This window comes from Phoxinus phoxinus (assembly GCF_949152265.1).
Source record: "Phoxinus phoxinus genome assembly, chromosome: 4".
Taxonomy (NCBI): Eukaryota; Metazoa; Chordata; class Actinopteri; order Cypriniformes; family Leuciscidae; genus Phoxinus; species Phoxinus phoxinus.
Window position 1 is genome coordinate 43,396,614 of NC_136879.1, and position 27,751 is coordinate 43,424,364.

The 27,751-nt window shown below is 38.2% G+C and overlaps 3 protein-coding genes across 3 annotated transcripts in view; 2 read left to right on the forward strand and 1 right to left on the reverse strand.

The window, feature by feature from the left end:
- LOC306996851 (phosphatidylinositol 3,4,5-trisphosphate 5-phosphatase 2A) overlaps positions 1 to 3,486 on the forward strand; it is a gene marked incomplete at its 3' end in the record, with an annotated part of 53,742 nt that extends 50,256 nt beyond the window's left edge. The window contains exon 23 of the mRNA XM_079609755.1: positions 3,449 to 3,486. Coding sequence (XP_079465881.1) covers positions 3,449 to 3,486 — 38 coding nt within the window. The remainder of the gene's footprint in view (positions 1 to 3,448) is intronic.
- LOC306997685 (NLR family CARD domain-containing protein 3-like) overlaps positions 1 to 27,751 on the reverse strand; it is a 377,651-nt gene that overhangs the window by 172,084 nt on the left and 177,816 nt on the right. The gene's annotated exons all lie outside the window — the stretch shown is intronic.
- Positions 289 to 27,509, forward strand: LOC306997680 (uncharacterized protein). Its single transcript, XM_079611042.1, has 33 exons — positions 289 to 641; positions 739 to 793; positions 4,287 to 4,407; positions 4,508 to 4,670; positions 4,867 to 5,059; positions 5,195 to 5,260; positions 5,737 to 5,802; positions 7,258 to 7,323; positions 7,800 to 7,865; positions 8,745 to 8,810; positions 9,287 to 9,352; positions 11,568 to 11,633; positions 12,110 to 12,175; positions 13,152 to 13,217; positions 13,694 to 13,759; positions 15,975 to 16,040; positions 16,517 to 16,582; positions 18,610 to 18,715; positions 18,848 to 18,918; positions 19,039 to 21,001; positions 21,212 to 21,292; positions 22,150 to 22,200; positions 22,311 to 22,343; positions 22,514 to 22,576; positions 22,896 to 22,946; positions 23,057 to 23,089; positions 23,260 to 23,322; positions 25,393 to 25,443; positions 25,554 to 25,586; positions 25,757 to 25,819; positions 26,139 to 26,189; positions 26,300 to 26,332; positions 27,137 to 27,509. The coding sequence occupies exons 3-33, from the start codon at positions 4,290 to 4,292 to the stop codon at positions 27,391 to 27,393; spliced, it is 4,269 nt and encodes a 1,422-aa protein (XP_079467168.1). The 5' UTR covers positions 289 to 641; positions 739 to 793; positions 4,287 to 4,289; the 3' UTR covers positions 27,394 to 27,509.

Below are 27,751 nucleotides of genomic sequence, written 5' to 3' on the forward strand. Positions count from 1 at the left end.
AGAGAGACTCTACGGTAGTGTGTGTGTGTGTGTGTGTGTGTGTGTGTGTGTGGACCAGAGAGAGACTCTATGGTAGTGTGTGTGTGTGTGTGTGTGGACCAGAGAGAGACTCTACGGTAGTGTGTGTGTGTGTGTGTGTGTGTGGACCAGAGAGAGACTCTACGGTAGTGTGTGTGTGTGTGTGTGTGTGTGTGGACCAGAGAGAGACTCTACGGTAGTGTGTGTGTGTGTGTGTGTGGACCAGAGAGAGACTCTACGGTAGTGTGTGTGTGTGTGCGTCTTTGTGATTTATGAGGACATTTCATATGAATACACGCCACATTATAAGGACATTTTGGATTATAAGGACATGGCCGGTGTCCTCATAATTCGGGCAATGTAGAAGTGCTCCAATAGCTAGGGGGAGCTGAAATCCAAAATTTCTCCACATGTCTTTATAATTCACATAAACCTGAATTTGTGTATGACCTGTGTATCGGAAGTGCGCCTCTGTAGGCCGGACTTGGTACTGCGTCTCCTCATTAATTATTAATACGTGTGTATGCAATCGCGGGTTCCGATTGGCTGACCGTCAGAAAGTCTTCATAATGTCTGAATTTGTCAAACTCAAACCATGATGACAGAGATCTACGACAACGACGGTATTGGAGAAGATATTTTAAGTATAAAATAATAGCCACATGTTACATTTACTAAGTAAACAGCACCACTAAACCCTCTTCTCCCACCTGACCGAAGCCTTAACGTTATCTGTGGATGTCTGACGACGACGATATCACTCATCGCCTGTAAGGTAAGATTAATGATAAGCACAAAGCTAACGTTACTCTTTATGTTAAAATCTTTTTTAGTTTATAACGATTTAAACTATTAATGTTAATAAGACGATTGTGAAATTAAAGAGCAGGAACTGTTAATCAAGTTAGCTTTGGTGAAGCATGATTTATCTTTGTGTTCTGATGAAGCGAGATTAATTCATAATTTAGTGTTGATTTCAAATTTTTAGTCATTTGTTAGCAGTACAATCGGCAGCTTTATTGCTACTTATAAGTTAAAAAAAGATTACATACTAAGTAAACATTAGTGGAGTGATTATTTCGGGACAAAAAAAATACTATTAGCATATTAAGTAGGGTAAACGTACCCATTAAGCACACTAACGTTACTATCTTTGAGCTCAGATTATAAAAATAAAAAAATAATGTATTATCCTACTTGACGTCTTAACCAATTGATGTGTTTGTCACTACATAGTTTCTGTAATTTCAAGCAAATCAGACCATTACACACTGAGATATGGGTTTCCATGTGTTCTGTTCACACTGTCTGGCGACCATTTTGAAAGCTGTCTGAAAACTTTTACCAGAAGAGGAGTCCCTTAAATGTGATTGTTTTAAACGTTTAAGCCTTTATTTTGGGTTAGTATAACTACTTACTGCAAAATTAAGAGATTTAAAGGGTGCACTACAATGAAAATCACACAGCTTCAGTGTGACATCAATTAGAAAAAGTATTGTCAATAATAGTTGTTCATATTAAAATATGTATAAACTTAATACATTACCTTGATTATTTATTTAGCTAAATATTGTCCTTTAAATTTTATGTAATATTTATACATTTAAAATGGTCGCTGCTCCAATTAAAGGGTTAGTTCACCCAAAAATGAAAATAATGTCATTAATGACTCACCCTCATGTCGTTCTAAGCCCGTAAGACCTCCGTTCATCTTCGGAACACAGTTTAAGATATTTTAGATTTAGTCCGAGAGCTTTCTGTCCCTCCATTGAAGCTGTATATACAGTATACTGTCCATGTCCAGAAAGGTAATAAAAACATCATCACAGTAGTCCATGTGACATCAGTGGGTTAGTTAGAAGTTTTTGAAGCATCGAAAATACTTTTTGGTCCAAAAATAACACAAAATAAGACTTTATTCAGCATTGTATTCCCTCCCGGGTTTGTTGTCAATCGTTCACAGTTACGCTGATGGCGTAAGTCGCTGATGACGTGTTATCTGGTGCGCCCGAGCTTCATTTATAGACTGAGGGAAACGCACGCTGTAAAAGTGTCTCATCTGCGACATGCACATTTACGCACCATTAAAAAAATTATATCCACGCAAACAATGTAGAATAGCTTGAATATAGCGTGCGTCTCCCTCAGACTGTAAACGAAGCTCGGGCGCACCAGATAACACGTCATCAGCGTCTTCCGTCAGCAGCGTCACTGCGGAGTCCTGAACGCAGATTGACAACAGACCCGGGAGAGAATACAATGCGGAATAAAGTCTTATTTTGTGTTATTTTTGGACCAAAAAGTATTTTCGATGCTTCAAAAACTTCTAACTAACCCACTGATGTCACATGGACTACTTTGATGATGTTTTTATTACCTTTATGGACATGGACAGTATACTGTATATACAGTTTCAATGGAGGGACAGAAAGCTCTCGGACTAAATCTAAAATATCTTAAACTGTGTTCCGAAGATGAACGGAGGTCTTACGGGCTTAGAACGACATGAGGGTGAGTCATTAATGACATTATTTTCATTTTTGGGTGAACTAACCCTTTAAGCTCAGTGTGCTCCCTTTAAGCTCGTCCACATTGAACGTCTATGTAATTACTTCATAAACAGACTTTAAATATTAACTGATAGTTGTCACTTTAAGTTAATCTTCATAAAATAATTTATGACTTATTTTCACAGCCTTAAGATGGCAAAATCTAGACTGAACTTAAGTTTATGATAGTGTTGTCAATAGTACCGACTTCAGGGCGCTTACACAGATACACACAGGAGTGTTTGAAAGCAGGCGTCTATCAGCGGATTGGTTTATCAGTGGGGATCCGCTGATAGACGTCCTGCTTTCTAACACTCCTGTGTGTATCTGTGTAAGCGTTTGGTGAAGACAACCTGTTTTTGAAGCGTTGATCATTTTAGCCAATCACAGATCTGTTGAGCGTGTGAACACAATGGCCAATCAGAGGTGTTTAAGAATCCGTTCAACAGCGCTCAAAATGCTAGGGGGGAATTCTGGTATCATCACATTTTTTAAATTTCAGTACTGACTTGGTACTGAAGTCTGTACTTTTGACAATACTAGGGCTGTACTTTTGGGCATAACCCAAAGATGAAAGAGGCATGAGTAGCCTTCTATCTGTCCAGGAAGTTTGGAGTAGACAGGAAAGCTCTGACCCAGAGAGTAAAGGAGCACATCAGTGTTGATGCGCATCAAGGGCAGTGTGTTTAGTGCAGAGACAGAAAGGGAAATCTCAGGTTGTCTTCAGGTAGGCTTGGTAAAAGTTAGACAAACTGAACTGTTAAAAGAGAGCAATGTAGTATGGCAGGAGTCAGTTTATATAATAGGTACTGATCAGTGATATTAATATTTCTGGATATATGTGTGTGTGAATGTTTTCATTTAATTTCTTCTTTGTGTAGATCCTTTCCCAATGAGGCTGGGGATTAACCAGATCTAATTTTTTATATCTGATGCTTGACTCCGTACCTTCAAATAAAACTTGGTTGTTTAAAATAAACTAGAATTTTTAATAAAACAAGGTGATTAAGCTGAGAAATATCAAGTTGAGCTTATTGGCAACAGGGGTGTTGCTTAAAGGTTACAAAAACTTACCCATTAAGCACAGCCAGACTTGTTGCATTTAATGATGGACATCTTAATTAAAATGCTTTATTCATTTAAAATAAAATTAAATATGATTGTGTGAGAAATTAATATTTTATTTTTTACATAACTTCTTGTACTGAAACCAATATCTTGTGAACTAAAAATGTCTCAATGTAGCCTAGATTTTGGTGAGCTTAATTGGTACGTTTACCCTAGTTTATCACGTTATTGTTGTTTAAGATCACATTATTTTGCGAAATTTCGTAGTAGTGCTTCACGGCTTTAGCTGTTACTGTAATCCAATAATCTAATCTGAATGCTAACGTTACTGAAATAATTATTTGTGCATCCCTAAGAAATGTAACAGCTTCTGTAACTGTATGATAACTTTAATGTTGTCATTTTATGTAGTCTGAGCTTACTATAGATCGCTATGAGTTAGGCTATAAATAATGTTTCTTAAGGTTTCAGGTCTTTAATTTTTCAGCTTCATATGTAACGCTGTCTGTCAAATCATTACGTTCAGTATTATTCAGTATTAAAAATATCAAGGATATGTTTTCACAGAATGTTTCTTTCATTATGTAAGATGATTTTATGTATAAAACAATAAATCACAAAAAAAATACTTGCTTTTCTGGACCTTTGTAGAAAATGGCAGGAATAAGGCCCAGGAGAGGTAAAAAAAAAACAGAAGAGGAGGCTGTATATCATGCATCAATGTGTAAAGACAAGGGTGGATTTGTAGCAAAACATATAAATTCATTCAAAGGTAAGTAACACAGACCTATGTTTAAGTCAGGGATTTCCAACCCTGCTCTAAATCTTTAGTTAAAACTTTTCTCTGACTAATCAGACTAATTCTTTGTTAGGTCGAGGAGTGTTCACCACTTCTCACTTTCATAAAGGAGATTTTCTGATTGAGTATCGAGGAGAGGTCATACATAAAGAAGAATATGAAAGAAGACTCAAAATATATGACAATTCACTCGAAGTGTTTTTATTTGAATTCCGTTTTAATGGAAAACAATTATGGTATGTATATGGCTTTATTTAATGTACAATGTCTTACAAATATATGGAGTTGTAAGTCAACCAGAAATACAAACTGCATTTTCTGCAAGTAATAGCAACAGTAATAGTAAACTAGTGACTTGCATTTACGTATTGTGTAATTGAATCTGTTATTATACCTTTAGTTATAGTAGCATTGTGTTTTTTAATGTTTCAGGGTTGATGCTGCCAAAGAAGATGGCTCTTTAGGGCGCCTTGTGAATGATGATCACGTGGACCCCAACAGCAAAATGAAAATGATCACAGTGGACAAAAAACCCCATTTGTGTTTATTTGCTATAAAGGACATAACTCCTGGGGAAGAAATCAGTTATAACTATGGGGATTCTGAATGGCCATGGAGACACCAGGTAAAGATAACACTTATTTCTTAAATGTTATTTGGCTCTAAACAATTATTCAAACATAAGCTTTAATCATGTTGATTAAATGTTGAATTTGTGTTATTTAATAATTAAAGTATACTTTGTTGGTAATCTACGCAGGTAACTTCAGAGACTGAAGAACCTGCCTCACTCGTCTGTGGAGATGGGAGTAAAACATCACAGATGGTAAGTGTTCATGAAAAGTGAATGCATTCTGGGTCTTGTAGTTTTATTCTATATAGACCTTATGTAGCCCCGCCCCTTTTCAGCACTGCGCTCGTTGTCTTTTGTCTTCCGGTCTGTATTTTCACAGCGATCTTGTGTATTTATGAATGAACGGCTCATTTTAAAATCTTCCCGGTCTACTGACATTTGTTAAGACATCTGCTTCAACCATTACAATCCTCATGATAACTTTCGTTAACTTTACATTAAGTAAATCCACTTTAAAAGCTAGTTACTCCTGGACAGCGATCCCATTGAAATACACAGAGCGACCGCAAAACGGAAGTTCAAAGACAATTTTCTAAAGATGGCTGCGCCCTCGTTTCTCTGGCGCATAAGGTCTATATACTCGTTCAAACACACAGGTTTCTGTTAAAATGGTTTATCAATCATGTTGATAATTTAATTTGTTAATACTTTGTTGTTAATCTACGCAGGTAACTTCAGAGACTAAAGAACCTGCCTCACTCGTCTGTGGAGATGGGAGTAAAACTTCACAGATGGTAAGTGTGAAGTGTGTGTGTAACCTATAATGGTATTAATCAGGGTAAATGAATCCTGCTCCTGGAGAGCCACTGTCCTTCAGAAAGTTACGCCCATTTCACACCGCACGTGTAAGCAACACATCTTTTTTTGGCACCTATGAGCAATCACATAGCATGCGTAAGCAGCAGTGCAGGAATCATTTCAGAGCCAAGTCTATTTTTATTGCGCTACTCATGCTGATTGGGGTATATGCGTACGTGGCGATGACATATTTCCGCTAAAATCTCAGCCAGCTTTGTTCCATCCAGCGCATGTTGCGTTAATAGGGAACAATGGCGCTTCTCACTCAGTCGATTCAAGATGCACTTGGTATTACAGTTAATAAAGTGTGTTTAGTCATCCACACATAAGTCATACATCAACAACAGTAAAGGAGAAGGGCTTCAAGCTATACATTTCATTGGACATTCACAAATACGATAAAAAGGAAAAATGATTGCATCACAGGTCAATCACTCTCTCCTATGGTGAATAAACCCTTTATGCTCCCACATCATCAATACACTGCTTACACGTGCAGTGTAAAACAGGCGTTTCCCTTATTGGACCACAAATTGTGTTTAATGTCCTCATATTTACTGTTGATGTCATGTTGTGGGGGTTGGGTGAAGATCCAGGTTTAGGTTACTACAGTCAGATTGAGATATGTGTTGTGTTTAATGTCCTCATATTTACTGTTGATGTCATGTTGTGGGGGTTGGGTGAAGATCCAGGTTTAGGTTACTACAGTCAGATTGAGATATGTGTTGTGTTTAATGTCCTCATATTACTGTTGATGTCATGTTGTGGGGGTTGGGTGAAGATCCAGGTTTAGGTTACTGCAGTCAGATTGAGATATGTGTTGTGTTTAATGTCCTCATATTTACTGTTGATGTCATGTTGTGGGGGTTGGGTGAAGATCCAGGTTTAGGTTACTGCAGTCAGATTGAGATATGTGTTGTGTTTAATGTCCTCATATTTACTGTTGATGTCATGTTGTGGGGGTTGGGTGAAGATCCAGGTTTAGGTTACTGCAGTCAGATTGAGATATGTGTTGTGTTTAATGTCCTCATATTTACTGTTGATGTCATGTTGTGGGGGTTGGGTGAAGATCCAGGTTTAGGTTACTGCAGTCAGATTGAGATATGTGTTGTGTTTAATGTCCTCATATTTACTGTTGATGTCATGTTGTGGGGGTTGGGTGAAGATCCAGGTTTAGGTTACTACAGTCAGATTGAGATATGTGTTGTGTTTAATGTCCTCATATTTACTGTTGATGTCATGTTGTGGGGGTTGGGTGAAGATCCAGGTTTAGGTTACTACAGTCAGATTGAGATATGTGTTGTGTTTAATGTCCTCATATTTTTGTTTAAATGGTTTATCAATCATGTTGAGAATTTAATTTGTTAATATTTTGTTGGTAATCTACGCAGGTAACTTCAGAGACTGAAGAACCTGCCTCACTCGTCTGTGGAGATGGGAGTAAAACATCACAGATGGTAAGTGTTCATGAAAAGTGAATGCATTCTGGGTCTTGTAGTTTTATTCTATATAGACCTTATGTAGCCCCGCCCCTTTTCAGCACTGCGCTCGTTGTCTTTTGTCTTCCGGTCTGTATTTTCACAGCGATCTTGTGTATTTATGAATGAACGGCTCATTTTAAAATCTTCCCGGTCTACTGACATTTGTTAAGACATCTGCTTCAACCATTACAATCCTCATGATAACTTACGTTAACTTTACATTAAGTAAATCCACTTTAAAAGCTAGTTACTCCTGGACAGCGATCCCATTGAAATACACAGAGCGACCGCAAAATGGAAGTTCAAAGACAATTTTCTAAAGATGGCTGCGCCCTCGTTTCTCTGGCGCATAAGGTCTATATACTCGTTCAAACACACAGGTTTCTGTTAAAATGGTTTATCAATCATGTTGATAATTTAATTTGTTAATACTTTGTTGTTAATCTACGCAGGTAACTTCAGAGACTAAAGAACCTGCCTCACTCGTCTGTGGAGATGGGAGTAAAACTTCACAGATGGTAAGTGTGAAGTGTGTGTGTAACCTATAATGGTATTAATCAGGGTAAATGAATCCTGCTCCTGGAGAGCCACTGTCCTTCAGAAAGTTACGCCCATTTCACACCGCACGTGTAAGCAACACATCTTTTTTTGGCACCTATGAGCAATCACATAGCATGCGTAAGCAGCAGTGCAGGCATCATTTCAGAGCCAAGTCTATTTTTATTGCGCTACTCATGCTGATTGGGGTATATGCGTACGTGGCGATGACATATTTCCGCTAAAATCTCAGCCAGCTTTGTTCCATCCAGCGCATGTTGCGTTAATTGGGAACAATGGCGCTTCTCACTCAGTCGATTCAAGATGCACTTGGTATTACAGTTAATAAAGTGTGTTTAGTCATCCACACATAAGTCATACATCAACAACAGTAAAGGAGAAGGGCTTCAAGCTATACATTTCATTGGACATTCACAAATACGATAAAAAGGAAAAATGATTGCATCACAGGTCAATCACTCTCTCCTATGGTGAATAAACCCTTTATGCTCCCACATCATCGATACACTGCTTACACGTGCAGTGTAAAACAGGCGTTTCCCTTATTGGACCACAAATTGTGTTTAATGTCCTCATATTACTGTTGATGTCATGTTGTGGGGGTTGGGTGAAGATCCAGGTTTAGGTTACTGCAGTCAGATTGAGATATGTGTTGTGTTTAATGTCCTCATATTTACTGTTGATGTCATGTTGTGGGGGTTGGGTGAAGATCCAGGTTTAGGTTACTACAGTCAGATTGAGATATGTGTTGTGTTTAATGTCCTCATATTTTTGTTTAAATGGTTTATCAATCATGTTGAGAATTTAATTTGTTAATATTTTGTTGGTAATCTACGCAGGTAACTTCAGAGACTGAAGAACCTGCCTCACTCGTCTGTGGAGATGGGAGTAAAACATCACAGATGGTAAGTGTTCATGAAAAGTGAATGCATTTTGGGTCTTGTAGTTTTATTCTATATAGACCTTATGTAGCCCCGCCCCTTTTCAGCACTGCGCTCGTTGTCTTTTGTCTTCCGGTCTGTATTTTCACAGCGATCTTGTGTATTTATGAATGAACGGCTCATTTTAAAATCTTCCCGGTCTACTGACATTTGTTAAGACATCTGCTTCAACCATTACAATCCTCATGATAACTTTCGTTAACTTTACATTAAGTAAATCCACTTTAAAAGCTAGTTACTCCTGGACAGCGATCCCATTGAAATACACAGAGCGACCGCAAAACGGAAGTTCAAAGACAATTTTCTAAAGATGGCTGCGCCCTCGTTTCTCTGGCGCATAAGGTCTATATACTCGTTCAAACACACAGGTTTCTGTTAAAATGGTTTATCAATCATGTTGATAATTTAATTTGTTAATACTTTGTTGTTAATCTACGCAGGTAACTTCAGAGACCGAAGAACCTGCCTCACTCGTCTGTGGAGATGGGAGTAAAACTTCACAGATGGTAAGTGTGAAGTGTGTGTGTAACCTATAATGGTATTAATCAGGGTAAATGAATCCTGCTCCTGGAGAGCCACTGTCCTTCAGAGAGTTACGCCCATTTCACACCGCACGTGTAAGCAACACATCTTTTTTTGGCACCTATGAGCAATCACATAGCATGCGTAAGCAGCAGTGCAGGCATCATTTCAGAGCCAAGTCTATTTTTATTGCGCTACTCATGCTGATTGGGGTATATGCGTACGTGGCGATGACATATTTCCGCTAAAATCTCAGCCAGCTTTGTTCCATCCAGCGCATGTTGCGTTAATAGGGAACAATGGCGCTTCTCACTCAGGCCACATCCACACGAAGCCAGAGCTTTCCCTATCCGATGTTTTTTTTTGCCTCGTTCTAAAAAATAATTCCGTAAACACGGCGTCGTCTCAAGAAATATCTGCGTACACACGAAACCACTGAAACCGACTCAAAACGATGTAGTATACATCCCAGACCAGTATGTAGCGCTGTAATTCTGCCATATAGATACAATAAAAACGGAGAAGAAGACTTTGAGCATGCGCATAACCTTGCGCGCTGTATACAATAATATTACACAGTAGCTTCTTCTTTTCTTTTTTTACCAAGAACTTTATTAAACAATATGAACAACCATAAATGGCCTGGTACAATAGGGATGAGTCACGAATCACGATATTCAATTAGTTATCGGACTCATAAAGCTTGCCACAAAGAACCGGCAAAAGTAATGAATGAGTCAAATATAGCAAGGAGACATTTTAACAGTTTAAAAGTAGACATTTCAAGCATTCTATATATTTCTGAGTTTCGGTTAATTTATGAGACGAGTTCCAGTTCACGAGCAATGCAAGTTATATTGCGCCGGCGCGTCCATGTCATGATTATATTGTCAGCTATATTTGCTTCATATTTATTAAATCCAGGCAATTGGTTGATGAAACTTTGATTAAAATTAAGATACAATTTATACAAAACGAAATTCACTTTAAAGAAAGGCTTTATACCAACCAGCTTTATATAAAACAAAACTTAATGTGGTCAAAATTATGTCTCCCGCTATATTGCGCATCTTATGATTACTCATGCTGTTCACTTTCATAAATCAACATAGATGAAATAAAAAATAACATATTATTTAAACATACATATGAAACTAAATACATTTTATTTAATGGCTACAACAGGCTTACTGAGAAATGTAATGTCGGAGTGGAATTTGAGCGAGCGCCGTTGTGCCTGCGAGCATGTGCGTTTTTTGAACAGCCTAATAATAATCAAATAATTCCCAGTGATCGTCGAATATTTTTTTAGTTTGAAATGCCCATCCCTACAAAATACAAAATGTCTTAATCAGACAACAGACCAGCACCATAGCATAATAAAAATATAAAGAAATACAATAAAAATACATTTAAGTAAATAATATATAAAGTAATAAAAGAGGCTCAGTAGCTTCTGCAGCATTATACTATATTTTTATACAAGCAGTCGGCAGGTGTTGTTGCTGTTACGTGACTAGCAGTGTCCGACTAGTCGACATGACATCATCGTTTCACAAAATATACGGATTGGCTGTACACACGAAAACGCAAGCGTGTCGTTTTCAGATTTATCCACTTTGGGACCCGGTTTCAAAAAATAGCGGTTTCAGTCTCTCAAAACGCCGGATCCGTGTGGACGAAACGCCAATACGACACAAAATTTGTCCGTATACAGCTAAACGCGTCTCCGTGTGGACAGGGCCTCAGTCGATTCAAGATGCACTTGGTATTACAGTTAATAAAGTGTGTTTAGTCATCCACACATAAGTCATACATCAACAACCGTAAAGGAGAAGGGCTTCAAGCTATACATTTCATTGGACATTCACAAATACGATAAAAAGGAAAAATGATTGCATCACAGGTCAATCACTCTCTCCTATGGTGAATAAACCCTTTATGCTCCCACATCATCAATACACTGCTTACACGTGCAGTGTAAAACAGGCGTTTCCCTTATTGGACCACAAATTGTGTTTAATGTCCTCATATTACTGTTGATGTCATGTTGTGGGGGTTGGGTGAAGATCCAGGTTTAGGTTACTACAGTCAGATTGAGATATGTGTTGTGTTTAATGTCCTCATATTTTTGTTTAAATGGTTTATCAATCATGTTGAGAATTTAATTTGTTAATACTTTGTTGGTAATCTACGCAGGTAACTTCAGAGACTGAAGAACCTGCCTCACTCGTCTGTGGAGATGGGAGTAAAACATCACAGATGGTAAGTGTTCATGAAAAGTGAATGCATTTTGGGTCTTGTAGTTTTATTCTATATAGACCTTATGTAGCCCCGCCCCTTTTCAGCACTGCGCTCGTTGTCTTTTGTCTTCCGGTCTGTATTTTCACAGCGATCTTGTGTATTTATGAATGAACGGCTCATTTTAAAATCTTCCCGGTCTACTGACATTTGTTAAGACATCTGCTTCAACCATTACAATCCTCATGATAACTTTCGTTAACTTTACATTAAGTAAATCCACTTTAAAAGCTAGTTACTCCTGGACAGCGATCCCATTGAAATACACAGAGCGACCGCAAAACGGAAGTTCAAAGACAATTTTCTAAAGATGGCTGCGCCCTCGTTTCTCTGGCGCATAAGGTCTATATACTCGTTCAAACACACAGGTTTCTGTTAAAATGGTTTATCAATCATGTTGATAATTTAATTTGTTAATACTTTGTTGTTAATCTACGCAGGTAACTTCAGAGACCGAAGAACCTGCCTCACTCGTCTGTGGAGATGGGAGTAAAACTTCACAGATGGTAAGTGTGAAGTGTGTGTGTAACCTATAATAGTATTAATCAGGGTAAATGAATCCTGCTCCTGGAGAGCCACTGTCCTTCAGAGAGTTACGCCCATTTCACACCGCACGTGTAAGCAACACATCTTTTTTTGGCACCTATGAGCAATCACATAGCATGCGTAAGCAGCAGTGCAGGAATCATTTCAGAGCCAAGTCTATTTTTATTGCGCTACTCATGCTGATTGGGGTATATGCGTACGTGGCGATGACATATTTCCGCTAAAATCTCAGCCAGCTTTGTTCCATCCAGCGCATGTTGCGTTAATAGGGAACAATGGCGCTTCTCACTCAGTCGATTCAAGATGCACTTGGTATTACAGTTAATAAAGTGTGTTTAGTCATCCACACATAAGTCATACATCAACAACCGTAAAGGAGAAGGGCTTCAAGCTATATATTTCATTGGACATTCACAAATACGATAAAAAGGAAAAATGATTGCATCACAGGTCAATCACTCTCTCCTATGGTGAATAAACCCTTTATGCTCCCACATCATCAATACACTGCTTACACGTGCAGTGTAAAACAGGCGTTTCCCTTATTGGACCACAAATTGTGTTTAATGTCCTCATATTTACTGTTGATGTCATGTTGTGGGGGTTGGGTGAAGATCCAGGTTTAGGTTACTACAGTCAGATTGAGATATGTGTTGTGTTTAATGTCCTCATATTTACTGTTGATGTCATGTTGTGGGGGTTGGGTGAAGATCCAGGTTTAGGTTACTACAGTCAGATTGAGATATGTGTTGTGTTTAATGTCCTCATATTTACTGTTGATGTCATGTTGTGGGGGTTGGGTGAAGATCCAGGTTTAGGTTACTACAGTCAGATTGAGATATGTGTTGTGTTTAATGTCCTCATATTTTTGTTTAAATGGTTTATCAATCATGTTGAGAATTTAATTTGTTAATATTTTGTTGGTAATCTACGCAGGTAACTTCAGAGACTGAAGAACCTGCCTCACTCGTCTGTGGAGATGGGAGTAAAACATCACAGATGGTAAGTGTTCATGAAAAGTGAATGCATTTTGGGTCTTGTAGTTTTATTCTATATAGACCTTATGTAGCCCCGCCCCTTTTCAGCACTGCGCTCGTTGTCTTTTGTCTTCCGGTCTGTATTTTCACAGCGATCTTGTGTATTTATGAATGAACGGCTCATTTTAAAATCTTCCCGGTCTACTGACATTTGTTAAGACATCTGCTTCAACCATTACAATCCTCATGATAACTTACGTTAACTTTACATTAAGTAAATCCACTTTAAAAGCTAGTTACTCCTGGACAGCGATCCCATTGAAATACACAGAGCGACCGCAAAACGGAAGTTCAAAGACAATTTTCTAAAGATGGCTGCGCCCTCGTTTCTCTGGCGCATAAGGTCTATATACTCGTTCAAACACACAGGTTTCTGTTAAAATGGTTTATCAATCATGTTGATAATTTAATTTGTTAATACTTTGTTGTTAATCTACGCAGGTAACTTCAGAGACTAAAGAACCTGCCTCACTCGTCTGTGGAGATGGGAGTAAAACTTCACAGATGGTAAGTGTGAAGTGTGTGTGTAACCTATAATGGTATTAATCAGGGTAAATGAATCCTGCTCCTGGAGAGCCACTGTCCTTCAGAAAGTTACGCCCATTTCACACCGCACGTGTAAGCAACACATCTTTTTTTGGCACCTATGAGCAATCACATAGCATGTGTAAGCAGCAGTGCAGGCATCATTTCAGAGCCAAGTCTATTTTTATTGCGCTACTCATGCTGATTGGGGTATATGCGTACGTGGCGATGACATATTTCCGCTAAAATCTCAGCCAGCTTTGTTCCATCCAGCGCATGTTGCGTTAATAGGGAACAATGGCGCTTCTCACTCAGGCCACATCCACACGAAGCCAGAGCTTTCCCTATCCGATGTTTTTTTTTGCCTCGTTCTAAAAAATAATTCCGTAAACACGGCGTCGTCTCAAGAAATATCTGCGTACACACGAAACCACTGAAACCGACTCAAAACGATGTAGTATACATCCCAGACCAGTATGTAGCGCTGTAATTCTGCCATATAGATACAATAAAAACGGAGAAGAAGACTTTGAGCATGCGCATAACCTTGCGCGCTGTATACAATAATATTACACAGTAGCTTCTTCTTTTCTTTTTTTACCAAGAACTTTATTAAACAATATGAACAACCATAAATGGCCTGGTACAATAGGGATGAGTCACGAATCACGATATTCAATTAGTTATCGGACTCATAAAGCTTGCCACAAAGAACCGGCAAAAGTAATGAATGAGTCAAATATAGCAAGGAGACATTTTAACAGTTTAAAAGTAGACATTTCAAGCATTCTATATATTTCTGAGTTTCGGTTAATTTATGAGACGAGTTCCAGTTCACGAGCAATGCAAGTTATATTGCGCCGGCGCGTCCATGTCATGATTATATTGTCAGCTATATTTGCTTCATATTTATTAAATCCAGGCAATTGGTTGATGAAACTTTGATTAAAATTAAGATACAATTTATACAAAACGAAATTCACTTTAAAGAAAGGCTTTATACCAACCAGCTTTATATAAAACAAAACTTAATGTGGTCAAAATTATGTCTCCCGCTATATTGCGCATCTTATGATTACTCATGCTGTTCACTTTCATAAATCAACATAGATGAAATAAAAAATAACATATTATTTAAACATACATATGAAACTAAATACATTTTATTTAATGGCTACAACAGGCTTACTGAGAAATGTAATGTCGGAGTGGAATTTGAGCGAGCGCCGTTGTGCCTGCGAGCATGTGCGTTTTTTGAACAGCCTAATAATAATCAAATAATTCCCAGTGATCGTCGAATATTTTTTTAGTTTGAAATGCCCATCCCTACAAAATACAAAATGTCTTAATCAGACAACAGACCAGCACCATAGCATAATAAAAATATAAAGAAATACAATAAAAATACATTTAAGTAAATAATATATAAAGTAATAAAAGAGGCTCAGTAGCTTCTGCAGCATTATACTATATTTTTATACAAGCAGTCGGCAGGTGTTGTTGCTGTTACGTGACTAGCAGTGTCCGACTAGTCGACATGACATCATCGTTTCACAAAATATACGGATTGGCTGTACACACGAAAACGCAAGCGTGTCGTTTTCAGATTTATCCACTTTGGGACCCGGTTTCAAAAAATAGCGGTTTCAGTCTCTCAAAACGCCGGATCCGTGTGGACGAAACGCCAATACGACACAAAATTTGTCCGTATACAGCTAAACGCGTCTCCGTGTGGACAGGGCCTCAGTCGATTCAAGATGCACTTGGTATTACAGTTAATAAAGTGTGTTTAGTCATCCACACATAAGTCATACATCAACAACCGTAAAGGAGAAGGGCTTCAAGCTATACATTTCATTGGACATTCACAAATACGATAAAAAGGAAAAATGATTGCATCACAGGTCAATCACTCTCTCCTATGGTGAATAAACCCTTTATGCTCCCACATCATCAATACACTGCTTACACGTGCAGTGTAAAACAGGCGTTTCCCTTATTGGACCACAAATTGTGTTTAATGTCCTCATATTACTGTTGATGTCATGTTGTGGGGGTTGGGTGAAGATCCAGGTTTAGGTTACTACAGTCAGATTGAGATATGTGTTGTGTTTAATGTCCTCATATTTTTGTTTAAATGGTTTATCAATCATGTTGAGAATTTAATTTGTTAATACTTTGTTGGTAATCTACGCAGGTAACTTCAGAGACTGAAGAACCTGCCTCACTCGTCTGTGGAGATGGGAGTAAAACATCACAGATGGTAAGTGTTCATGAAAAGTGAATGCATTCTGGGTCTTGTAGTTTTATTCTATATAGACCTTATGTAGCCCCGACCCTTTTCAGCACTGCGCTCGTTGTCTTTTGTCTTCCGGTCTGTATTTTCACAGCGATCTTGTGTATTTATGAATGAACGGCTCATTTTAAAATCTTCCCGGTCTACTGACATTTGTTAAGACATCTGCTTCAACCATTACAATCCTCATGATAACTTTCGTTAACTTTACATTAAGTAAATCCACTTTAAAAGCTAGTTACTCCTGGACAGCGATCCCATTGAAATACACAGAGCGACCGCAAAATGGAAGTTCAAAGACAATTTTCTAAAGATGGCTGCGCCCTCGTTTCTCTGGCGCATAAGGTCTATATACTCGTTCAAACACACAGGTTTCTGTTAAAATGGTTTATCAATCATGTTGATAATTTAATTTGTTAATACTTTGTTGTTAATCTACGCAGGTAACTTCAGAGACCGAAGAACCTGCCTCACTCGTCTGTGGAGATGGGAGTAAAACTTCACAGATGGTAAGTGTGAAGTGTGTGTGTAACCTATAATAGTATTAATCAGGGTAAATGAATCCTGCTCCTGGAGAGCCACTGTCCTTCAGAAAGTTACGCCCATTTCACACCGCACGTGTAAGCAACACATCTTTTTTTGGCACCTATGAGCAATCACATAGCATGCGTAAGCAGCAGTGCAGGAATCATTTCAGAGCCAAGTCTATTTTTATTGCGCTACTCATGCTGATTGGGGTATATGCGTACGTGGCGATGACATATTTCCGCTAAAATCTCAGCCAGCTTTGTTCCATCCAGCGCATGTTGCGTTAATTGGGAACAATGGCGCTTCTCACTCAGTCGATTCAAGATGCACTTGGTATTACAGTTAATAAAGTGTGTTTAGTCATCCACACATAAGTCATACATCAACAACAGTAAAGGAGAAGGGCTTCAAGCTATACATTTCATTGGACATTCACAAATACGATAAAAAGGAAAAATGATTGCATCACAGGTCAATCACTCTCTCCTATGGTGAATAAACCCTTTATGCTCCCACATCATCAATACACTGCTTACACGTGCAGTGTAAAACAGGCGTTTCCCTTATTGGACCACAAATTGTGTTTAATGTCCTCATATTTACTGTTGATGTCATGTTGTGGGGGTTGGGTGAAGATCCAGGTTTAGGTTACTGCAGTCAGATTGAGATATGTGTTGTGTTTAATGTCCTCATATTTACTGTTGATGTCATGTTGTGGGGGTTGGGTGAAGATCCAGGTTTAGGTTACTGCAGTCAGATTGAGATATGTGTTGTGTTTAATGTCCTCATATTTACTGTTGATGTCATGTTGTGGGGGTTGGGTGAAGATCCAGGTTTAGGTTACTACAGTCAGATTGAGATATGTGTTGTGTTTAATGTCCTCATATTTACTGTTGATGTCATGTTGTGGGGGTTGGGTGAAGATCCAGGTTTAGGTTACTACAGTCAGATTGAGATATGTGTTGTGTTTAATGTCCTCATATTACTGTTGATGTCATGTTGTGGGGGTTGGGTGAAGATCCAGGTTTAGGTTACTGCAGTCAGATTGAGATATGTGTTGTGTTTAATGTCCTCATATTTACTGTTGATGTCATGTTGTGGGGGTTGGGTGAAGATCCAGGTTTAGGTTACTACAGTCAGATTGAGATATGTGTTGTGTTTAATGTCCTCATATTTACTGTTGATGTCATGTTGTGGGGGTTGGGTGAAGATCCAGGTTTAGGTTACTACAGTCAGATTGAGATATGTGTTGTGTTTAATGTCCTCATATTTACTGTTGATGTCATGTTGTGGGGGTTGGGTGAAGATCCAGGTTTAGGTTACTACAGTCAGATTGAGATATGTGTTGTGTTTAATGTCCTCATATTACTGTTGATGTCATGTTGTGGGGGTTGGGTGAAGATCCAGGTTTAGGTTACTACAGTCAGATTGAGATATGTGTTGTGTTTAATGTCCTCATATTTACTGTTGATGTCATGTTGTGGGGGTTGGGTGAAGATCCAGGTTTAGGTTACTACAGTCAGATTGAGATATGTGTTGTGTTTAATGTCCTCATATTACTGTTGATGTCATGTTGTGGGGCTTGGGTGAAGATCCAGGTTTAGGTTACTACAGTCAGATTGAGATATGTGTTGTGTTTAATGTCCTCATATTACTGTTGATGTCATGTTGTGGGGGTTGGGTGAAGATCCAGGTTTAGGTTACTACAGTCAGATTGAGATATGTGTTGTGTTTAATGTCCTCATATTACTGTTGATGTCATGTTGTGGGGGTTGGGTGAAGATCTTAGTACAGCTAGACTGGGCCATTAATATTTACTAATATTATTATTTTTTTACTGATAAAACCTACATTGGTTATGATATTTAATTGATTTAAGCCCCAAACCTTTTTGTTAATCTTCTAACATCTATTTTAAGTTTACTTTATTTGAGATGGGTTAATCAGATTAATTTAAATTTAATATTTTAATAGAATTTATTTTAAGATGTTTTTTTTTCCCCAACAGATTTGCAAACATGACATAATTTATTCAGCTGTGTCAAGCTTGGATAAATGTGCCAGCTGTAGTGGGCCCTATTCTGCATTTAAGTGGATTGGTGTAAAGTGTAAGAGTAAGTACTATGTTTTGACTAGTAAAAGATACTGTAATGTGTACGGTAATGTGTTACCACTATCTATTAATTTATTAATTTCCCAACCCTTTTGGTAGATTCCATCTAATTTAGATTTATTATTCTATCTAGTTTGCTCATGTTTCTGGCATAAATCTTGCTACAACAAGAATGTGACGCCTTACCCTGACTCATTTAAATCAGTAAGTGAATTTTATCAAATAATCTTTAAAAGAATAGTTCACTAATAATATATATATATATATTTTTAAAGTTTGTAAATATCTATATTTTTAATGAATAAATATTTGTTTCTATTATAGAATTCTGAAGAAGAACTATTTAGTGAGGACTCAGATAAGAACTATGTTCCCAGTAGTTTTTCAGATGATTCGGAATCGGACATGGTGTCTTCAGAACTGGAGTGTCCTAAACCACTCTCCAAAGTAGACTGCCAAGAAAGCGTCTTAGTTAAAGATTCACTACCTGAAGATGCAGTCTGCACAGCACAGCTGAAAAAGTCATGCAGGAAAGGCGAGCAGGTATTCAAAGTAGGGATTGAAAATATAGAGGCTGAGGATACCACAGAATGTGGGGAAGGTCCATCAGTACCGTCCTCTGCAATATCCACTTCAGTACATAAGAATTACTGTTATATTTGTGGAAAGCCCCAATCGAAATTCACAAGACACTTAAAAATTCATGAAAACACAAATGTGGATGTTGCTAGGGCTCTGGCCTTGCCGAAGCATTCCAAGGAACGTAAGAAACTGCTGGACAAACTACGAAATAAAGGAAATTATGAACATAATGCAAGTGTTTTAGCTAGTGGATCTGGGCAATTAAAACTCAAACGTAAACCGAAGAACAATTACAATCCAAATGATTATGTGAATTGCATGTATTGCCATGCAATGTTCCTACGCAGAGATCTGTGGAGACATGTACGGAACTGTCCTTCTAAGTCAGTGGATCAGGAACAACCAGGAAGAAATAAGGTACTGGCTTTAGCGACAATGTCTGATTCAGTTCTGTGTCAGAAAACTTCACAGAGTGTTTGGAAACTCCTAACACCAATGAAAGATGATGACATCTCTGCTGCTGTGCGGAGTGATTTCACTATCCTACAACTGGCACAATCATTTTTAAATAAACATGGCCAAGATCCGTCTAAATATGATTACATCCGACAGAAGCTAAGAGAGGTTGGAAGACTTTTGTTGATCCTGAGAACGCAATTTTCATTGCATACGATTGAGGATGCTGTTAAGCCTGAACATTTTGGGATTGTTATACAGGCTGTCAAAAGAGTATCTGGGTATGATGCAGCAAAACACACTTACCACACTCCAAGCCTTGCGCTTAAGCTGGGTCACTCTTTGAACAAGTTATGTGACATCATACACTGTAGAGCGTTAATGGCTGAAGATGATGCAAGGATTAAGTCAACCCAGAATTTCAAAAAGTTGTATAATTCTAAGTGGTCGGAACTTGTGTCTCATGGAGCTTTAACCACTTTACATGAAGGAAATTTTAATAAACCATCCACCCTCCCGTTTACTGAAGATGTTCAGCGTCTTCATCAACATCTTGAGACAGTCGCTGATTTAGCTTCTGACAACTTGAAGAAGACTGCATCAACAAAGGTCTATGGAGAACTGTGCAGATCGACTCTTGCCAAAATTATTCTGTTCAATCGAAGGCGTGGAGGAGAAGTTGCAAGGATGCACTTAAAAAGTTTCTTAGAGAGGGACACAGCTCCTCTTCACAAAGATGTTGCTGTTGGCCTTACAGCGTTTGAGCAGAAACTTTGTGCACACTTTAATCGAGTTGAAATTAGGGGTAAAAAGGGGCGTAAAGTGGCAGTATTGCTATCGCCAGACATGGTCGATGCTTTAACACTTCTCACAAGCAAAAGACAAGAGTGTGGAGTTCCACAAGACAATACATTTCTTTTTGCAAGACCCAGCTGTTTGACTTCGTATAGAGGACAAGACTGTCTCAGGATTTACGCAGATGAGTGTGGTGCTCAGAACCCTGAGCTCCTCCGGTCAACACAGTTGCGAAAACATGTTGCAACTATGTCTCAGGTCCTGAACCTAAAAAACCATGAGTTGGATCAAGTAGCAGACTTCTTGGGCCATGACATACGTGTCCACAGAGAATATTACAGGCTTCCAGAGGCTACAACCCAGCTGGCCAAAATTTCTAAACTTCTACTTGCCATGGAGAAAGGTTCTCTTATAAGTCTCCAAGGCAAAACACTAGAAGAAATTGACATTGAAGGTAAGTCTATTAAAGTTAAAATTTGATTTTTGTTTAGTGTATGGTTTATAGTATATTTTATTGTAAAGGTTATCAAGTGTATAGGCTAAGGTACATACAGACAATATATCTTTACCAAAGTAATAGTTTTCAGAATGGTCATTATGTGATAATTTTATTTGCTCCTGACATTTGCTATACTTAACACTCAAATTGTTTGTTTTTTGTTAGAAAACCTAGACTTAACCGATTCTAATCCAAGTGATGACAGTGATGCTGAGGAGACAGATCAACTAACACAAAGTGAAATTGGTAAAAGTATATAAACATACAAATGGCAAATCATTAAAGTCAAGTTTACTAATTGGCGAATTAAGGGACGGGGCGGCGCTAATTACGCGGGAGAGGCAGACGATCCGTCACAACTGATTATCTCTTCTCCATGGCACCTATTAGTGTGTGGGATATATTCGTCAGGAAGTGAACATTTTGTCCAGAAAGTTAATGTGTTAGAATTGTGAAAAATTTGTAAGTGTAAAGAGCGAGTTTGACAGGGCCAAATTGTGATGGCTAGACGACTGGGTGAGAACATCTTTAAAACTGCAGCTCTTGTGGATGTTCCCAGTGTGCAGTGGTTAGTATCTTTCAAAATAGGTCCAAGGAAGGAACAGTTGTGAATCAGCAACATAGACAGCCAAGGCTCATTGATGCATGTGGGGAGCGAATGCTGACCTGTGTGGTCCATTCCAAGTTCATGCTGGTTCTGATAGAAAGGTGTCAGAATACACAGTGTATCACAGTTTATTGTGTATGGGGCTGCAAAAGTGGGACCAACATAATATTAGAAGGGGGTCATAATGTTATACCTGATCGGTGTATATGCATCCCAAGGTGGGAAAGCAATTAAACATTAATCTTACAAGAATGTTAAAATCTTTCTACATACCTGCTTCCCTAATAAAAACAAGCTGGCCAAAACAGCCACTCAACACTTTAGTTGAGACTAGCAATCATTCAAACAAGGCTAGACCAAAGATAATTATTAGACTGGTTAAAAGAATATGGAGATGTGATCTAGTCATCATGGTGTTTTCTCTAGTTTATGCTTGTATATAAATAAACATGTGACACCAAAACCTTAATAGTAAACTATATTATTCATACCACAGCCCTAAAGCGAGTTAGGCGACCTGTCGAGGATCTTCCAGGCACCTCAGATGGTATGGGCATTTATCTCATTTAACTAGCATGTTTAGCAAGGCTTGATTCAGTTAATTTAGACCAAGCAGTGCCTACTGTATGTTACAGTATTTTATTATTCCTTTCATAGATGATGACCCTGCCCTAGAAGGCCCATCTACAGGTAAGACAAGACGGAAGTTTTTAACTACTAATCCTTTTTAAGGATATATAAATGTTGGTCGAAGCTGAAAATCAGTGGCATATATAATCTAGATTTTGGTCTGGATCGCTTTTTGCATTTGCTTGATTTATTTAAATTAGATGTACATGTGTTTCTGTTTTGTTTTTAAGCAGTGTACCAGAAAAGTAAAAAGAAGAAGAAGTGCAGCAGTAGGGAAGAGCATGAACAAGCTGGTAAAAAAACACAAACAAAAATGCACAATGAACACTTTATTAGACATTCGTGAAGATCAAATTGAAATTCCTTTACAAAAAAATTAGAATCTTTCTACATACCTGCTTCCCTAATAAAAACAAGCAAACAGCCACTCAACACTTTAGTCAAGACTAGCAATCATTCAAACAAGGCTAGACCAAAGATAATTATTAGACTGGTTAAAAGAATATGGATATGTGATCTAGTCATCATGGTGTTTTCTCTAGATTATGCTTGTATATAAATAAACATGTGACACCAAAACCTTAATAGTAAACTATATTATTCATACCACAGCCCTAAAGCGAGTTAGGCGACCTGTCGAGGATCTTCCAGGCACCTCAGATGGTATGGGCATTTATCTCATTTAACTAGCATGTTTAGCAAGGTTTGATTCAGTTCATTTAGACCAAGCAGTGCCTACTGTATGTTACAGTATTTTATTATTCCTTTCATAGATGATGACCCTGCCCTAGAAGGCCCATCTACAGGTAAGACAAGACGGAAGTTTTTAACTACTAATCCTTTTTAAGGATATATAAATGTTGGTCGAAGCTAAAAATCAGTGGCATATATAATCTAGATTTTGGTCTGGATCGCTTTTTGCATTTGCTTGATTGATTTAAATTAGATGTACATGTGTTTCTGTTTTGTTTTTAAGCAGTTTACCAGAAAAGTAAAAAGAAGAAGAAGTGCAGCAGTAGGGAAGAGCATGAACAAGCTGGTAAAAAAACACAAACAAAAATGCACAATGAACACTTTATTAGACATTCGTGAAGATCAAATTGAAATTCCTTTACAAAAATGGTAAAATCTACCTACATACCTGCTTCCCTAATAAAAACAAGCAAACAGCCACTCAACACTTTAGTCAAGACTAGCAATCATTCAAACAAGGCTACATTTATTTACATTTATTAATTTGGCAGACGCTTTTATCCAAAGCGACTTACAAGTGAGGAATACAGTAAACGATTCATCATGAAAGGCAAATAACGCAAGAAGTGCTCAAAACACAAGTTTCCAACATTACTCGGAAGGAGGGGTTTAGGAGGAGTTTTTTGCAGCTTTTTGAATCCTGTCAGGGATTCTGCATTCCGAATGAAGTTGGGGAGATTATTCCACCAGCAAGGATCAGTGAATGGGAATGTTCTGGAGAGTGATTTTGTGGCTCTCTGTGATGGTACCATGAGCCGTCGCTCATTGACCGAACGCAGGCTTCTGGTAGGGATGTAGACTCGTAGGAGCGAGTGAAAGTAGGAGGGAGCTGAGCCTGTGGTCGATCTGTAAGCAAGCGTCAATGCCTTGAACTTGATGCGAGTGGTAGCCAGTGCAGAGAGATGAACAGAGGAGTGACGTGGGACCTTTTGGGCTCGTTGAAGACAAGACGGGCTGCAGCATTCTGGATCATCTGTAGAGGTTTAGTTGCACATGATGGAAGACCGGCCAGAAGAGCATTGCAGTAATCAAGCCTAGAGATTACCAAGGCCTGGGCGAGAAGTTGTTGCATGCTCAGTTAGGAAGGGCCTGATCTTCCTGATGTTGTGCAGTGCAAACCTGCATGATCGAGCTGTCTTTGTGATGTGGTCTGTGAAGGTCAGATGCTCATTAAAGGTTATTCCTAGATTTCTGACTGACCTCGAAGGGGTAATTGATGAAGAACCATGTTGTTTGGTGAAGTCGTGCTGTAGAGTCAGATTGGCAGGTAAGACGAGAAGCTCAGTCTTTGCCAGGTTGAGCTGTAGGTGATGTTCTTTAAGCCATGCTGAGATGTCTACCAGGCAGTTTGAGATTTGTGTGGCTACTATGGGATCATCTGGTTGAAATGAGAGGTAGATCGGTGTATCATCAGCATAGCAATGGTAGGATAAACCATGTGCCTGTATGATGGGTCCCAGTGATGTAGTGTAAATGGCCAAGAGAAGGGGTCCAAGAACTGAACCCTGAGGAACCTCTGTGGTCAGTTGATGCTCTTTGGATACCTCCCCTCTCCAGGCAACCCTGAAGGACCTACCTGTGAGATAGGACTCAAACCAGTGAAGTAGAGTTCCTGTGATGCCCAGAGATGAGAGGGTGGACAGGAGGATCTGATGATTCACAGTGTCAAATGCAGTTGACAGATCCAGTAGAAGGATAACTGATGATTTGGAATTAGCTTTAGCAATCCGTAGTGATTCGGTAACCGACAGTAATGCCGACTCGGTTGAATGGCCTTTCTTGAAACCAGATTGTTTGGGGTCCAGCTGATTATTCTGTGAGAGGTAAGATGATACTTGGTTGAAAACAACTCGTTCAAGTGTTTTCACTATGAATGGAAGGAGAGAGACTGGTCTGTAGCGATTTATAAGGGAATTGTTTAATGTGTTTTTTTTTTAAGCAGTGGGGTTACCTGAGCCTGCTTGAATGTGGTGGGGAAAATGCCCATGCTGAGAGATGTGTTGATGTGTGTGAGTGCTGGTAAAAGTGTAGGAGAGATTGTTTGGAGAAGGTGAGAGGGGATGGAATCTAGAGGGCAGGTGGTAGGATGACTGGAGTGGAGAAGTTTAGATACTTCTGCCTCTGTGAGTGTCGAGAAGGAAGAGAGGAGGTTTCTGGCTGTAGATATGTTTGGACTGAGTTCCTGTGTGTGGAGCTGAGAACTGACTACTGATGGACCAAAGATAATTATTAGATTGGTTAAAAGAATATGGATATGTGATCTAGTCATCATGGTGTTTTCTCTAGTTTATGCTTGTATATAAATAAACATGTGACACCAAAACCTTAATAGTAAACTATATTATTCATACCACAGCCCTAAAGCGAGTTAGGCGACCTGTCGAGGATCTTCCAGGCACCTCAGATGGTATGGGCATTTATCTCATTTAACTAGCATGTTTAGCAAGGCTTGATTCAATTAATTTAGACCAAGCAGTGCCTACTGTATGTTACAGTATTTTATTATTCCTTTCATAGATGATGACCCTGCCCTAGAAGGCCCATCTACAGGTAAGACAAGACGGAAGTTTTTAACTACTAATCCTTTTTAAGGATATATAAATGTTGGTCGAAGCTAAAAATCAGTGGCATATATAATCTAGATTTTGGTCTGGATCGCTTTTTGCATTTGCTTGATTGATTTAAATTAGATGTACATGTGTTTCTGTTTTGTTTTTAAGCAGTTTACCAGAAAAGTAAAAAGAAGAAGAAGTGCAGCAGTAGGGAAGAGCATGAACAAGCTGGTAAAAAAACACCAACAAAAATGCACAATGAACACTTTATTAGACATTCGTGAAGATCAAATTGAAATTCCTTTACAAAAATTGTAAAATCTACCTACATACCTGCTTCCCTAATAAAAACAAGCAAACAGCCACTCAACACTTTAGTCAAGACTAGCAATCATTCAAACAAGGCTAGACCAAAGATAATTATTAGACTGGTAAAAAGAATATGGAGATGTGATCTAGTCATCATGGTGTTTTCTCTAGATTATGCTTGTATATAAATAAACATGTGACACCAAAACCTTAATAGTAAACTATATTATTCATACCACAGCCCTAAAGCGAGTTAGGCGACCTGTCGAGGATCTTCCAGGCACCTCAGATGGTATGGGCATTTATCTCATTTAACTAGCATGTTTAGCAAGGCTTGATTCAGTTCATTTAGACCAAGCAGTGCCTACTGTATGTTACAGTATTTTATTATTCCTTTCATAGATGATGACCCTGCCCTAGAAGGCCCATCTACAGGTAAGACAAGACGGAAGTTTTTAACTACTAATCCTTTTTAAGGATATATAAATGTTGGTCGAAGCTGAAAATCAGTGGCATATATAATCTAGATTTTGGTCTGGATCGCTTTTTGCATTTGCTTGATTTATTTAAATTAGATGTACATGTGTTTCTGTTTTTAAGCAGTTTGTACAATTTGTACAGCATGTTACAATTTTTTTTTTAAAAAGATACAAACGTTTTATTTTTGATAAGTACAGAAGTGGTGAGGGTGAATGATAATGCATAACTTGTTAATGTTGCTTGATAATGGTTTGTTATGCTTCTTTATCTTTATATTAAGATAAAGCATTTAATTTAGTAGTTTTTCTGTTTAGATTCAAGATGAATGGCGTGCTCAATCCTTTTTCAATTTAATTTGGGTGCTCTTCGGTCCAAGGTCGAACATCTTTAAGAGGCAGTGTAGAGAAAAAAAATCTCTGATAGCTTTTCTGTATTATCTAAAACGTTATGTTTGATTTATCTTGTTCGATTGTGATTTGGTTTGGGTAGTTACTGGGGGTTGGTCTTGATAAGCCTAGGGCTTCTACCTATCCCTTTTCGAACTGGGTGATTATTATGCTACATTTTCTGTTGTTTTTGTTTTTTATTGATGGATATTTCATACGTGTTGCTATTTTATTTTTTATTTTAATTGTTTGAAATAAAGATTTAATTTCATGGGCTAGACTAAAAATAATTATTAGACTGGTTGGAAGAATAGGAAGATGAGATCTAGTCATCATTGTGTTTATCCTAGGAATCTGTTTTTCTCTTTTGTAGGCGTTCCTGAAAATCCTGCTGAAAAGAATGCCAGAAGGAAACACAAAATTCAATGGTCTCCATCTGAAATCGCAGCAGTAATGCGACACTTTAAGAACAGCATTGCACAATGCAAACTCGCCACTAAAATTGATTGCCAGCAGTGCAAGAATGCTGAGCATCCTGCTTTGGCTAATCGCACTTTACAAAACATCAGAGACTTTGTCAGGAATAGGGGTTTGACAGAGAAGAGAAAGAGACAGGCACAAAATATTTAGTTTTGATGGCGTGTTAATTTTTGGTTTTATTGTTTTGGTTTAACATGTATGAGCAAGGTTATACAGTGCTGTTCAGAATTGTTTGCCCCCTTGGTAAAAATGATCAAAGATGGCTGTAAAAAATAAATCTGCATTATTAATCCTTTTGATATTATATTTAGAAAATTTACTAAAATCTAACCTTTCATTGAAGTAAAATAATTGAAAGTGGGGGGCGGGGGAAATCACATTATGAAATAAATGTTTTTCTCCAAAACACGTTGGGAACAATTATTTGCCCCCTTTTATTAAATATGTTTGCATCCTCCTTTTCCCAAGATAACAGCTCTGAGTTTTCTCCTATAATGCCTGATGAGTT

Excerpts from the sequence above, each read along its gene's own strand:
- LOC306997680 (XM_079611042.1), top strand. The coding sequence starts at position 4,290 with ATGGCAGGAATAAGGCCCAGGAGAGGTAAAAAAAAAACAGAAGAGGAG. Across the intron at positions 22,344-22,513 it reads CCTAGAAGGCCCATCTACAG|CAGTGTACCAGAAAAGTAAA; the intron begins GTAAGACAAGAC and ends TTTGTTTTTAAG. Across the intron at positions 23,090-23,259 it reads CCTAGAAGGCCCATCTACAG|CAGTTTACCAGAAAAGTAAA; the intron begins GTAAGACAAGAC and ends TTTGTTTTTAAG.